The 14,760-nt window shown below is 40.7% G+C and overlaps 1 protein-coding gene across 1 annotated transcript in view; it reads left to right on the top strand.

The window, feature by feature from the left end:
• The window catches only part of GALNT9 (polypeptide N-acetylgalactosaminyltransferase 9), a 581,478-nt gene extending 566,986 nt beyond the window's left edge, over positions 1 to 14,492 (top strand). Inside the window, exons 10-11 of the mRNA XM_056821944.1 lie at positions 12,198 to 12,365; positions 13,819 to 14,492. Coding sequence (XP_056677922.1) covers positions 12,198 to 12,365; positions 13,819 to 13,965 — 315 coding nt within the window. The 3' untranslated portion in view covers positions 13,966 to 14,492. The remainder of the gene's footprint in view (positions 1 to 12,197; positions 12,366 to 13,818) is intronic.
• Positions 14,493 to 14,760: the final 268 nt, after the last annotated feature.

Below are 14,760 nucleotides of genomic sequence, written 5' to 3'. Positions count from 1 at the left end.
TTCTCAATGTACACTATGAGGTGCTGGAAAAATTGGGAACCAAAGGACCTGTGTCCAACTGAAGGACCACGGCCCTTCCCTGGTCATCCATTCCCCCATTTTTCCAACTGTGAAAAGAGGATGCTGAGCTAGATGAGCTCCAAGACCTCTTCTAGCTATAAGCATATAATAATGCAACATAATATTGTCTGTATTGTTGTATTAATAATGTTTTATTACTATATTAGGAATGAATACAATATAAGATTATTTTATTATATTGTTACAGCTGATCCCTACCTGTAGAACTCACCCCATGAGTGAAATTGCCACCATGACTACATCTGGTAGCATCTTCAACATTCAGTGTTTGTTGTCCCCTATTTCTCTTCCAAGAGAATGGAGTATATTTTTCCATCTTTCATAACATCATAGATTAAGAGAAAGAACAGAACCCTAAAGTATTTCTGCACTGCTCTAGATGCAAGGGATACAAGTATAAAGAGAAAAACAATATTTTCAAAGAGCTTACATTCCAATGAAGTAGACAAGAGGTACCTACTAAAAATATAGAATAAACGTGAAGTTAATAAATGCAAATATATACAAAGTAGTCAAAGAGAGATGGAAGGCATTAGCAGTTGAAGGGATCAGGAAAGGTTTCATGCAGAATAGTGGGCTTGAACTGCCTCTTAAAGGAAGAGAGACACTCTATGAAGCAGTGATTGGGTGGGGGGGGGCAGTGTAATGCATTCCAGGTATAGGAGACAGCCAGGAGAAAGCACAGAATTAGATGAAAAATGGAGTGGCCTGTGTGAAGAACAGGAGGGCCAGTTAAACTAAATTGTAGAGTACATGGGAGTTAAGGGGGAGCAATGTCTGACTTTAGCTTAAGAGTTGGAAAGGGATCATAAAGATTTAGAGCCATGAGGGACATTAGGAAACATTTCATCTAATTCCTTTGTTTTTCCAATGAGGAAAACTAGGCCAGAGAGATGAAGTAATATGCCTAGAACCTCACATGCAGTGAATGGCATAGGCTCGATTTTTAACTCAAGTCCTCTGACTCCAAATTCAGCATTCTTTCCATTATACTACTCAGTCCTCTAGAACCAAGATTGAGGGTCTTTAGTCAGAGTTCAACCACAATCAAGTGGATAGATGGACGGACGGATGGATGGATGGATGCAGTTACATTGTTGGGACCATCATGTTTAGTCAATGTATTGCCCTCCTAATTCTGCTCTCTTCACTCTGTATCAGTTCATGCCAAACTTTCCAGGTTTCTATGAATTCTCCATATTCTCTGTATTTTTTATTACACAGTATTAATATTATTATTCATTCATCCATTCCCCTGTCAATGGGTTCTGAACTTTTTTCCCAATATTTTGCTATGAGAAAATTATACTACTATGAATATTTTGGTATGCACATAAAGGACACATAAATTGAAGATATACACACATATATCCCAAATAGAAGGACAATATAGAATGGGAGGATGAGTGATTCTTGCAAAGTCTCTCTTTAAAATTATTTATTCACATTTTCAACTCCAAAATTCTAGTCCTGGGCATATAGGCCAGAGGTCAAAAACAGTGAATGAATATGTATGTGTATATATATATATATATATACATATATATATATATACACAGAAATATAAACAATTATGTATATAGATACAACTATAGAGAAATGTGTATGTATTTAGAGATATCTATATAATAAATTTATCTATATGTAGATATAAACATATAGAATAACTTTGTATATATAATGTATAAATATGTCTATAGATGCATCCAAACATATATAGGTATATATGTATAAATATCTATTTGTATACATATATACAGATAGATATATCTATATTGATAGATAACTACATTTATACATATGTTTGTATGTATGCACATGTATGTGGATAGGAGAGAGAGAGAGAGAGAGAGAGAGAAACCAAAAAGAAAGAAAGAGACCAAGAAAAAGAGAAAGAGAGAGAGACCAAGAAAGAGATAACCAGAGAGAGAGAAAGGAGAGTGGGAGAGGAGGAGAGAAGAAGAGAGAGGAGAGAAAGAGTGAGAAGAGAGAGAGGGGAGAGAGAGAGAGAGAAAAAGGAAAGACAGAGAAAGAGAGAGAGGGAAAGTGTGAAAGAGAGAGACAGAGACAGAGAGATATGGATGGATAGATGTGTAGCCTTTCTTTGACTTTGATCTCTGGTCTATGTCTAGTAGTAGAGTCAAAAAATATGAAGAATTTAATAACTTTAGAGAGACACTTTGCAAGGGTCACTTGTCATTCCTATTCCTTTATTTGGCACTGAAGATTATTCAAGTGCTCACATTAAGTATGGATTGATCCTCTACACTGTGCATAAATTTCACTGGTAAGGAATAGGATTGATTTCTCCATATGGTCTTGGAGACCAAGAAGCTATCAGAGGTCAGTTCATTAAACTTCTCTCCAAGGAAAAATGTAGGAGATGAGTCTCAATTCTCTCCAGACCAGTGACTTTGAAAATGGAAGGAAACCCAAAAAAGACCTGTACAATTCAGCCTTATCCTCATGGGTGTTAAGTTAAATTGTGTTAAAAAAAAAATGGAAGTCCAGGCAGCTAGGTGGTTGAGTAGATAGAAAGCCCAGTCCTGCAGAAAGGAGGACCTTGATTTCAAATCTAAAGTCAGACACTTACTAGCTGTGTGACCCTGGGCAAGTCACCTAACCCCTGTTGCCCAGCCCTTATCGCTCTTCTGCCTTGAAACCAATATTTGTATCTATTGTAAGACAGAAGACATAAATTTAGGATAAAATAAAATAAAATTTGAAGGCCAAACTGTTGAGAAACAAAGCCCATCACATGAGGGGCACACATTGTTCTCACAAACCACAGTCACTAAAATTTTGGAATCACCATGTGCAAGCTAAGCAATAAAAGGTCCCAAGTGTACAGAAGAACCAATAGGACCTTCAATCTGTTAAGGCTTATGTTTGCAAAGCTGTCAACACACAAACTTGTTGGCTAATCCTAGCTTCTGAGTCAAAAAACACAAATAACATTTGTGAGATGCAAAACTTACTTGCATTTACCAAGGAAAATTTGTAAACCTTAAAATGCTATATTATTATGGTATTATTTTTGTCATTATTTACTAATGGCTAGACTGCAGGTTGAGCTTGTTTATATGTGTGGTTTGCCTTGGAAAAAGAAACAAAATTAATTTGCAAATTGTTCTTCTGGACATTAGTGACACTCTTTTCAGCTTAATAAATAAGACCCAACCAAGGCCTAGACAGTTATTGCTTCCATGAACAATGAGAAAGCAGCTACTGCAGTGTCCCAGTAACTTTATTTTCAGGGTATTACATCGCATTAGCTGTGACATTGAAGGGATTTGATAAATATTTGTTGCACTAAGTGTCTATTGTAGGCAATAGATTTTAACCCATCCCATTCAGAGCCTTCAACTTTCCCATTATACTTCTTTAAAAAAAAAAGCTTTACTGTCTTAGTATCAATTCTAAGACAGAAGAGCAACAAAGGCTAGGGAAATGGGGTGAAGTGACTTGCCCAGGGTCACACAGCTAGGAAGTGTCTGAGGCCAAATTTGAAGTCAGGGAAATGAGTCTTCCTGACTCCAAGTCTTGCATTTTGTGCACTATGGCGCCATTTTGCTTCCTGATTCCAAGTCTGGCATTCTGCACACTATGGCGCCATTTTGCTGATCCTTGGCAATACTAAGGCAGCAAAGAAATCACTTCCCATCATTATTACTATCCATTCAATCTGGTACCTTCCATGGGCCAAGCACCAAAGTGGGTCCTGGCCTGGGAAATGAGTTTTCTTTTTGAGCTTTATCCCTCAGATGCCCCCATAATCCACTTTTCAGAAATCATCACCTCTTGTCAGCCTCCCAGTGTTGGGGGCTCAGCCATGTGTGTGAAATGACATCTGCCTTTGGGCCTTGCTTTCTTCTGCTGAGTGATATTAGGCACTCATTAGGAAATGGAAGCTTTAAAGCAACACTGATTCTTGAAGTGTCCAAGGACCCATCAGGTTCTGTCTTTATTCTGGATTTTGAAACTAATAGTAATTTAGAGCTCCTCATTGTCTCATCTTGACTCTGATACCGAAGAGGTGGCTGGTCCTTCATTTTTAAAATACAGACCAAGTTCTCAGCTGTGGTCTTGATGGAAATTCCTCCATAAAGTGAAATTATGACTCTTTGGAAGCTGCAGGGAAGTCTTGAGATATAGCTGGAAAGCTCCTGAACCCCTTGCTCACATTTCCTCCCTTGGAGCAAATTCAGATCTAGGGGGACAGAACAGTGTGGCCCAGGTGAAGTCATGTGAGAATAGGGGGGGGGGTCATATCTCTAGAGTCCAGTCAGTCCATTTATTAAATACCTCCTATGTGCCAGGCCTTGTGCTAAGCTCTGGAGTTACAAAGAAAGACAAACACCAGTCCTTGCTCTCAAGGAGCTCACAGTCTGCTGGGATAAATGATGTACAAATGACAAAGTGCAAGAAATCTATAGACAGAATTAAACTGGAGATAATCTACAGAGAGAAGGCACTTGCTGTACAGGCAGCCACATGATGCAGTGGATAGAACACTGGGAGTGGAGTTGGGAATACATGAGTTCAAATCTGGCTTTGGACATTTACTAGCTGTGTGACCCTGGCAAATCGCTAGCCTTGTTTGCCTTGGTTTCCTCATTTATAAAATGAGCTAGAAAAAGAAAGGACAAACCACTCCAGTATCTTTGTTTTAAGAAAACCCCAAATTCAACAGGAATATGACTGGGGATATAGACTCTAAATGATCACCCTGGTGCAAATATCAATAATATGGAAATGGGTCTTGATCAAGGACACATGTAAAACCCAGTGGAATTGCCTGTTGGCTATGGGAGTGGGATGGGAAGAGGGGAGGGAGAGAACATGAATCATGTAACCATGGAAAAAATTTTCTTAATCAATAAAATTAAATTTAAAAAATTAAAGAAAACTCACCAAGAGTCAGACACAACTGGAAAATGGCTCAACAGCAATGTCTCTCGGAATTAGCACAGTGCCTGGAACAGATATTTTTAAAATCTTCCCCTTCTAAAATCAATACTATATATTGGTTCCAAGGCAGAAGAATAGTTAGGACTAGGCAATGGGAATGAAGTGACTTGCCCAGGGTCACACAGCTAGAACGTGTCTGAGATCATATTTGAACCCAAGATCTGGCTTTAAGCCTGTCTCTCTGTTGACTGAACCCCCTAACTGCCCCCCTTTTAGTAGATATTTAATAAATGCTTTGGGGTTCAGATTGAATTAAGTTGAATTGTGGATTAGAACAAGTAAGAACAAAAATACTGAGCCTTGGTAACAGATCCTACCTACCGTCTTAATGCTCTCCCAGAGAGCAGGCGACCACATTCAGTAAACTGTAAAAATAATTGCCCATTTCCAAAGCTCTGTATAATCTGTTTTGAAACAGCAATAAGACACAATCACTGCTGATTTTCTGGGTGAAAATTACATTTCTCCACCAGCCCAGCAAGTCACCCTCTGTACTTAGCTCTCTTCCTCTCTCCCTACAGACCAGAACAGATGGAAGCCAGACTAGCTTTAACTCCAAGTCATTGGAGCTTACTTTAATGCTTTCCACAGTTTGAGTGGAATTCATTAGGTTTGTCTCAGACCCTGTCCATGCCGATTTAGCAACAAGGAAGCACCTTAGTATGAAATTCTCTCACCCCAGAGTCCTGACCCCTGAAGACGGTTCCTATGGGGAGTTCTCCCTCCACAGGTCATGGGTACAAAGCTTCAGTCGCCCCATCCTCTGAGATGAAGATTGATCCATGAGAAGAAGAGTTCTTAATCACCTAATCTAATGGCCTTTTCTCAGTCCTCATCCTCCTTGACCTCTCTGCAGACCTTGACAGTATCTACCACCTTCTCCTCCTGAATATTCTCTCCTATGTAGGCTTCCGTGGTGATGTGTTCTCCTGGTTCTCCTATCTGTTTGACCATTCCTTCTCAGTTTTCTTTGTTATATCATCAACCAGGTCACTCTTGCTAACTGTAGGTGTGCCCCCAAAGGGCTATCCTTCTGTACACTCTTTTCCTTCTATCTTATTTCTCTTGATGATCTCAACTGCCATAAATTCAATTAGGGACTAGTAGGTGGTGCAGTGGGTAAAGCATTGTGCATAGAGTCAGGAAGATCTGAGTTCAAATTTAGCCTCAGATGCTTATTGGCTTTGTGACCCTAAGCAAGTCATTTGACCTCTTTTTGCTTCATTTTACTCATCTGTAAAAGGAAATAATAATTGCAACCACCTTCCAAGCTTGTTGGAAGAATAAAATGAGATAATAATTGTAAAGCATTCAGCACAGTGTCTGGTATATAGCAATTACTATGTAAATGTTAGCTAATAGTGTTATTACCATCATCTCTCTGCAGATGATTCCCAGATCTACTTATCCAGCCTTACCCTATCTCCTCACACCAGTGGGCTAATAGACATCTTGAACGGGAGTCCTGTAAGCATCTTAAACTCACCATATCAAAAACTGAATCTTTTTCTTTCTCTCCCAGCCCTCCCTTCATTCGAACTTTCCTGTTACCATTGAAGGCACTAGCATCCTCCCAGTTACCCAGGTTCAAAACCTTGATTCCTATATCTCACTCCCTTATCCAATCACTGTCTTTCTTCATAATATTGTTCCTCTTACATTGCCACCACCCTGATCCACATTCTTTTTTTCTTATCCTTGAATTAATATGGTAACCTTCTGCTTGGTCTCCATACCTCAAGTCTCTTCCAACTCCATTCCATCCTTCATTTACCTCTCAAAGTGATTTTCTCAAAGCTCAGTTTTGATCCTGTAACCCTACTTACACAGTTGGACTAAGATGGCTTCCTAGAACCTCCAGGACCAAATATAAAACTCTGAGTTTGGTTTTCAAGGCCCTTTATAACCTGGCTCCTTCCCAGCTTTCCAGTCTTCCTACACCTTGCACTCTCCCATGTCATTGACAATCCAGTGATAGTGGCCACCTTGTTTCTCCCACAAGACAATCTATCTCCTGACTCTGGATATTTTCTGGCTGTCCATTGAACTCTTTCCCTCCTCATCTCTCCCTCTTTACTTCTTTGGCTTCCTTAAAGTCTCAACAAAAGTCTCACCTTTTACAAGAAGGATTTCCTGGTCCCCCTTAGTGCTATCCAGTCATCCCTCCAACTTATCCTATAATGTCCCTTTTTTGTACATGGTTGCTCATGGATGGATGGTTCAACCCATTGGACTATGAGCTCCTTAAAAGCAAGGACTACTTTTTATTGTTTGGGGATTTTGTGCTTTTCTTTGTATCCCTAGCACTTAATGGAACTACTGGAATATAATAAATAATTAACACATTCTCAATGACTTACTATCTGAAACACTATCAAAGATTTACAGAGAAGTAAAGTTTTGGCCAAGATCAAACAGGGAACAAGTAGAAAAGATGACGTTTGAACCCAGATTCTCTGACTTCATATCCAATGTAGTAAAATAGAAAGATCTGTGCCTGAGCATTGTAGGACTGGGGTTCAAGTCCTGCCTCTGTCACTACTTCTGTGACCTTGAGCAAATCACTCACCTGTAATATGAGGAGGCTAGATTAAATGACTTCTGCGCTTACTTCTAAATCAATGATCCTAACTTTTCTTTCAGAGTTCTTTTCTCACTGATAAAATTACACCAAATGGAAAATCTTACTCTTTGTTTTTCTAGCTAGATTTGGACTTATATGTTCATAGATCTAGAACTAGACAGTACGTCAGAAGCCTTTAGTCCAAATTTCCTCCCACTTTGCAGAGAAGGAAACTGAGATTGACACAATTTAAGTGTGACATAGAATCACACAAATAATATCAGAGGCAGGATGCAGATGCCAAGTCTTTGGCTACAGAGCAGTGCTCTCTCCACATGCTCTACCTCCTTAAAAATACATTGTTTTCTTATAGGAGAAACCATTAATAAAAGTGGAATATCATCATAATCAATTCCATCATCACCACCATCACTACCACCATCATCACCCTCATTATCATCCTTATTGTAATCATCATCCCCATTATCACCATGACCATCATCATCATCACTTCCATCTTCATCATAATTGCCATCATCATCATCTTAGCTAACATTTATTAAGTATCGACTATGTGCCAAAGACTGTGCTGATCACTTTGCAAACATTGTCTCATTTGCAAAATTAATGGCCTCCATTTAATTAAAGCTGATAACACTCACCAAAATACTAGTTGCATTTGAACTTGCTGTAGGTGCTGTTAATATTTCCATTTTACAGATGAGGAAACTGAGGCAGATAGAGGTGATGTGATTCGCTCAGGAACCCAGAGCTAGCAAGTGTCCAAAGTTATCACTTGAATAATCACCAATGGATCTAGGCTTAAGTGGCAGGAACCAAAGATCTGAAACTTGCTTAGGATCATAGGTGAAAGGCACAATAGAAGCCACTTAGACCAACCTCCTCATTCAATTATTTTATTTTATTTTAATTACTTTTTTAATAACCTTTTTAGATCAGCTATATGATATAGAAAATAGAGTTCAAATCTAGGCATAAATACTTTCTATCTGTGTGACCTTGGACAAATCACTTAACTCTGATCTCCCTCAATTTCCTCATCAGTAAAATGCAAGTGATAATAGCGCCTACCTCCCAGGGATGTTGTGAGGTGACCAGCACAGTGTCTGGTACATAGTATATGCTTAATAAATGTTTCCTTCCTTTTCCTTAATTTTTTTAAACTTTTACATTCCATCTTAGTTTCTAAGGCAGAAGAGTGATAAGGCTTAAGCAAATGAGGGTTAAGTGACTTGCCTAGGATCACACAGCTAGGAAGTGTCTGAGTCCATATTTGAGCCCAGAATCACCCATCTCTGGGCCAGACTCTCTATCCACTTTTTTCCTTTATTTTACAGATAAGGAACCAAGAGCAGTGCTGGGATTCAAACCTAAGACCACTAGCTCTAAATCCATCATTCTTCCCTTTTTCCAACCAGAGTCTGCCCTTCCCCCTTACCCATCCCCATTCCCATGCCCCACTCCCAATATGGCAGCCAAGGTCTCAGAAGAGCCACATAGGATGTCCATCCTAATGGCATTCGGGCCATAAGAGCCAAAGTCCTAGGCCCTTTGGCCAAAAACAAAGCTCCGAGCCAGGGAGAGCATGGTTAATTTTTAAGTGCATAGTAAAATTAATGACTGCCATTTGGAAGCCTTTAATTAAAGCCAAGAGCCCTTACCACAAAACTGGGTACATTTGAATGTGCTTTCAAAACAGAAAAGCCAAATTCAATCAAAGGTAAAATCACTCATGCTGGCCTAGGAGGGAGGAGGGTGTTGACTTAATCTCCTGGTCCTTACCTCATAAACTACTCGTGTTTATTAACAATATTATTATTATTATTTAGATACCTGTATATATATGTCACGCTGATTGATTTTGCAATAACCTGCTCTTATAAAAGAGAATATTGCTATGGCTTTCCATAACCTCCAACAGAGTTATTAAGACCAAGACATGATGCCAGATAACATCTTGTCCCCCAGAGGCCTGGCCTGACTCACATACTGATGGGCTCTGTGTTATCCTAATGAAAGGTGCTAAGACATTCTAAGGAAGCCAAGAAAATATGCTCCTCTTTCCCTGGGAACAGCCAGCTCAGTGGCTTATCTGCCACTCCACCCATTCCCCAAATTCTCAGATGCCAGCTAGTCCGCTCACTTTGTTTTACAAATGGGGAAACTGAGGTCTATGTAGAGTAAGTGACTTGACAAAGGTCATCTAGGTGGATCTAAATGAGGCTCCTCTGATACAAGAACTATCAATCTTTTTATGATACTACACTGGGCGCTCAATACAAAGCAAAAAAAATATATAAACAAGTAGAATTCACTAATTGGCTGAGAACTCCCAAATGGAAGGGAAAACCAATTTCCAAGATCCAAGGAGGAGATGATTCTGAAATGGAAGGGGCCTCACAGATGATTTGGTCCAATTCTCCTCATTTTCCAAAGAAGGAAACTGAGGAAGACCACAGTTAAGTAATATAAACTACTTGTGCTTATATTATTTTTATTTATATATAATATGAATATTATTTAGATGCTGGGTATAGATGTCAAATGACTTACCCAAGGTCTCCCAGGTATAAGTGGTAGAGATGGAATTTGAACTCAAGTCCTATGACTACAAGGCCAGTGTTTATTGCACAATACCATGCTGCCTCCCTCATGGTCAGTGAAGCCCAGAGAGCTGTCTATTCTTCCCCCAAACTCCTTCAAAAGACCCAGACTACATAGCTTCTCTCCAGTCCATGCACCAACCACTCTCGTCCCCAAGAAACTCCAGCGCCCCAATAACCACACATATTTATTGAGCCCTTGAAAGTTGGCAAAGGATCATACAATACGTACATTGCCTTATGGGAGCCTCACAACCAGTTCCATGTGGTACCGACTAGGGTTTTTTTTTACATTTTACAAAGGAGCTAACTGAGTTTCCAAGAGCTTCAGCAATTTCCCCAATAATGACACAGCTAGGAAATATCTGAGGCAAGTTTTTGAATGTAGGTCTTCCTTGATGCCATTATGTCCACTATTGTGAGGTTTAAGATCCTAGATTTATAGCTAGAAAGGGTCTTTTACCCACCATTGAAACCTCATTTTACATATGAGGCAACCAAGGGTGATTCCTCCAAGGTCACACAGGTTGTAAGTGGCAAAACCAGGATTTGAATTCAGGTTCTCTGACTCCAAATCCATTGTTCTTCCCACCTTGCTACATTCTTCTGATTCAATACTTTAATGACCTTTCATTTAATTTGTGTGGTCAGGTGACTTAACTGTCCTCAGGTTCACCATCAACATCTGGAAAATGGAGATAATAATAGCACTTACCTCATAAAGTTGTTGTTGAAGATCAGCTAAAATGATAAAGATTATTGGTGTGTGCCATTGTATGTGTATATCTTTAATAGGGGCATAATGGATAGAGAGCTGGTCTTAAAGCTAAGAAGACCTGAGTTCAGTTCTTGCCTCTGACATGAACTCACTCTGTGACCCTGGGAAAGTCACTTTAATTCTCAATGCTCCAGGAAACTCATTAAGATTATAAATGGTAGCACAGTGGATAATGCACTGGATTTGGAATCAGAAAGACCTGGATTCAAATCCTGATTCTGTCACTTCCTAGCTGTGTGACCCTGGGCACATCCTTTAACCTCTGTTTACTTCAGTTTCTTCATCTGTAAAATAGACATAATAATAACACCTACCATCCAGGGTTGTGGTGAGGATCAAGAGATAGTCATTGTAAAGTGCTTAGCATAGCACCTGGCACATAGTAAATACTATATAAACATGGGTTTATTATTATTATTATTATTATTATCACCTACCTCTTGGGGCTGTTTTAAGAATCAATTGAGATAACAACTGTAAAACACTTAGCACAGTGCCTAGCACAATGTATAAAAGTGAGTGATGATGATAATGAAGCACATGATTAAATTACAGAGAAGGTGCCAAAATGCTTTGATAAAGGGATTTTCCTCACCTGGAAGTTCCCTATGCCAATGAAATCAAAGGTCTCATTCATAGACATGTTGGACTAGATGGTCTCCAAAATCCCTTCTGATTCTGTGATGCCCTCATTTTTAAGTGAGCAACCAGTATTTGGCATCCACTGACTCAGGACAAGTCAATCTTAAAAAGAAGAGGAAAATGACCCTGACCCTTTGGGTTGGACTCTTCCCTATGAATAAATTCAACATCTCTCTCTCTCTCTCTCTCTCTCTCTCTCTCTCTCTCTCTCTCTCTCTCTCTCTCTCTCTCTCTCTCTCTCTCTCTCTCTCTCTGTGTGTGTGTGTGTGTGTGTGTGTGTCTGTCTGTCTGTCTTTCTCTGTCTCTCCATTTTTCTCTCCCTCTCTCCCTCTCTCCCTCTCTCTCCTCTCTCTGTCTCTCTCTCTCTATGTCTGTCTGTCTCTTTCTCTGTGTCTCTCTCTCCATCTCTCTCTGTCTCTCTCTATCTCTCTATCTCTCTCTGTCTGTCTCTGTCTCTCTCTTTCTCTGTCTGTCTGTCTCTCTCTCTCTCTTTCTCTCTCTCTCCCTCCCTCCTTCCACTCCCTTCCCCCATGCTCAGCTGGTGCGTTACAGTGCTGAGGGTCTGCTACAGCTGGGGCCCCTCGGTTCCACTGCTTTCCTGCCAGACTCCAAGTGTCTCATTGATGATGGGAAAGGTCGGACGCCCACCTTGAAGAAATGTGAAGATGTTTTCCGTCCTGCCCAGAGACTCTGGGACTTCACCCAGGTGAGAGTTAAAATGTTAGAGAAAAAGGGAACTAGGAACTCCCCCAATGCAGCATGCTTTCTACTGCATCATACCCTTTTCTGATTGCCTTTGACAAAAAACCCTCAGGCCCCCAGGCAAGTATCTCAATTTCTAGGATTCTTAAAGGAACTTAGCCAACATGCTCAGACAAAGACATGGAACTATTCCCATCAAAGCTACAGGAGCTTCTATGGGGAGCGAGATGGATAAACAGCAACTTCATGCTAAGAATAAGATGGCAACCAATTTAAATATACATATATAGAGAAACTTAGGCATGGTATTGGTCAAGTGACTTCTTGGGACCCAAAGGGAGAAAGAACTAGACTGAAAAAGATCTAAAATCACAGCATCATGTGGTTGTTCAGTTATTTTTCAGTCATGTCCAACTCAATCCCATTTGGGGTTTTCTTGACAAAGATACTGGATGGTTTTACATTTCCTTCTCCAGATCATTTTACAGATGAAGAAACTGAGGCCAACAGGGTTAGGTGACTTGCCCAGGATCACATAAATAGTATTCTATGGGAGGCTGGATTTAAACTTGGGAAGATTATTCTGCTTCTGGATCTATGCAGATTGCTCTATTTACTGTGCTACCCAGCATCATAAAATCACACAATTGAGAGCTGAAAGGGAACTCATTGGCCATCTGGTCCAGGCCATGCACAAAAGGCAGCCTCACTTTAACATGCCTGACAATTGGTCACGTAGCCTCTTCTTGAAGACATGTAAGAGAGAAGACCCACTACATCTTCAGGAAGCCCATTCAACTTATGGATGCTTCTCTTTGTGAGGAAGTTGTTTCTGAATTCAAATCTATTTGTAATTACTACCTAATTCGGACCTCAGGGGTCAAATGGAGCAAGTCAAGTCCCTGTTCTACATGATGGCCTTTTGATTACTTAAAAATAATCATCATTTTGTTATCCCCCAAGCCTTTCTTTTTCCAGGCTAAAATACCCAGTTCCTTCAGCTAACATGACTGGTTTCTCCAAGGGAACTGAGTTGGACCTAGACAGAATCTATGTCCCCATGATCTTATATCATTTCATTCCTGGTCTTCACCTATGCCTGAGCCATTTCCCTTTAAACCCAAGGTGGCCTCCCAGAGAGATTGTGGTTGAGCAAGCCTGACATCTCAGATTGTGGAGAGGGGCAGGTAACTGAGGTGAAAGGTTCTATTTCCCCAAGGCTTATTAGTAGTCTCAGAAGAGACCCTAGTGTCATGGAGAAAGGGAGGGGGAAAAGTATAAATCACTTAGTCATCCTTTCTTTTATTCCCAATAATTTGTGAACACCACCACCTTGTGTATGTACATCTTCTAGGAAGGAGTGTCCTCCAGGGCATAAGTACCTCCTCTAGGAAAGGAATCACCTGACCTTCTTCTTCTTAACCTCATTTCCCTTCTATCTTCTCTCTCTGCCCCAGAATGGCCCCATCGTGAGCAGAGACACAGGACGGTGTCTGGAGGTGGAGATGTCCAAGGAAGCTAACTTTGGTCTCCGACTGGTAGTTCAGAGATGCTCGGGACAAAAATGGATGATTAGAAACTGGATTAAACATGGGCGGCACTGATGGGAATCCTTCTTACCATCCTCCCGAGAGGATACCCTTCTCACTTCTCTTCTATCCACTGGTGGTGAGAAAAACTATGGGAAGGAGATAGAGTGACCCACCAAGGACTAGATCACTAAGCCTGGGGTCCCCAATGACCCCACAGCTTTCCTCCCATGGACACCAAGAAGACTGCCCCCTGGAGGGAGAGGGCTTTCTCATTCACGATCTCTGGCCCAAGATGGGACTAGTCATTGGGCTTCCTAGCAGCCATGCTCCCGCAGAAAAATGGAAAACCCTCTTTCCCCTGTGTGGAGTCCAAAGGGAACCATATCAAGAGAACCCTCTTTGGACAGATGATTCCTCAGCTTTAAATTACTGGATTGGTGCACAACTCCTCTGATAAAGAATCATGTGCCTTTTCTACTGTATTTCCTATTTGAGCCACCTGGGACAGCTCCCCTCACTGAGAGGTAGCCACATCTTCAGCATGTATGGACTTCTTGTGTTAATGCCACAACATGTAAATAAACCCACTGTAAAACTTATACCCTAGTTCAACTTGAAGGTAGTTGCTTGGGAGTCTGTTTGGGTGCCAGAGCCCACATCCCAGGGTATATACCCCCCAAGATTATGGTATCTGGGGGCCTCCTTCTGCCCCCTCTGGGATCCCAGTGATGGAACCAGGAACCCAGCCAGTTGCTGGCTGACTTGGCCAATTTCCTCTTACTCTTTGGATTTCTTGAGCCACAAGGCACGGAAGAACAGACTCTGCTTCTAAGGGATGAATGAAGCAATTGGTCTGTGCCCAGTGCC

This window comes from Monodelphis domestica, chromosome 3 (assembly GCF_027887165.1).
Source record: "Monodelphis domestica isolate mMonDom1 chromosome 3, mMonDom1.pri, whole genome shotgun sequence".
NCBI lineage: Eukaryota > Metazoa > Chordata > Mammalia > Didelphimorphia > Didelphidae > Monodelphis > Monodelphis domestica.
The sequence above is the reverse complement of the archived record's forward strand: the minus strand, read 5'-3'. Positions and strand labels throughout refer to the sequence as shown.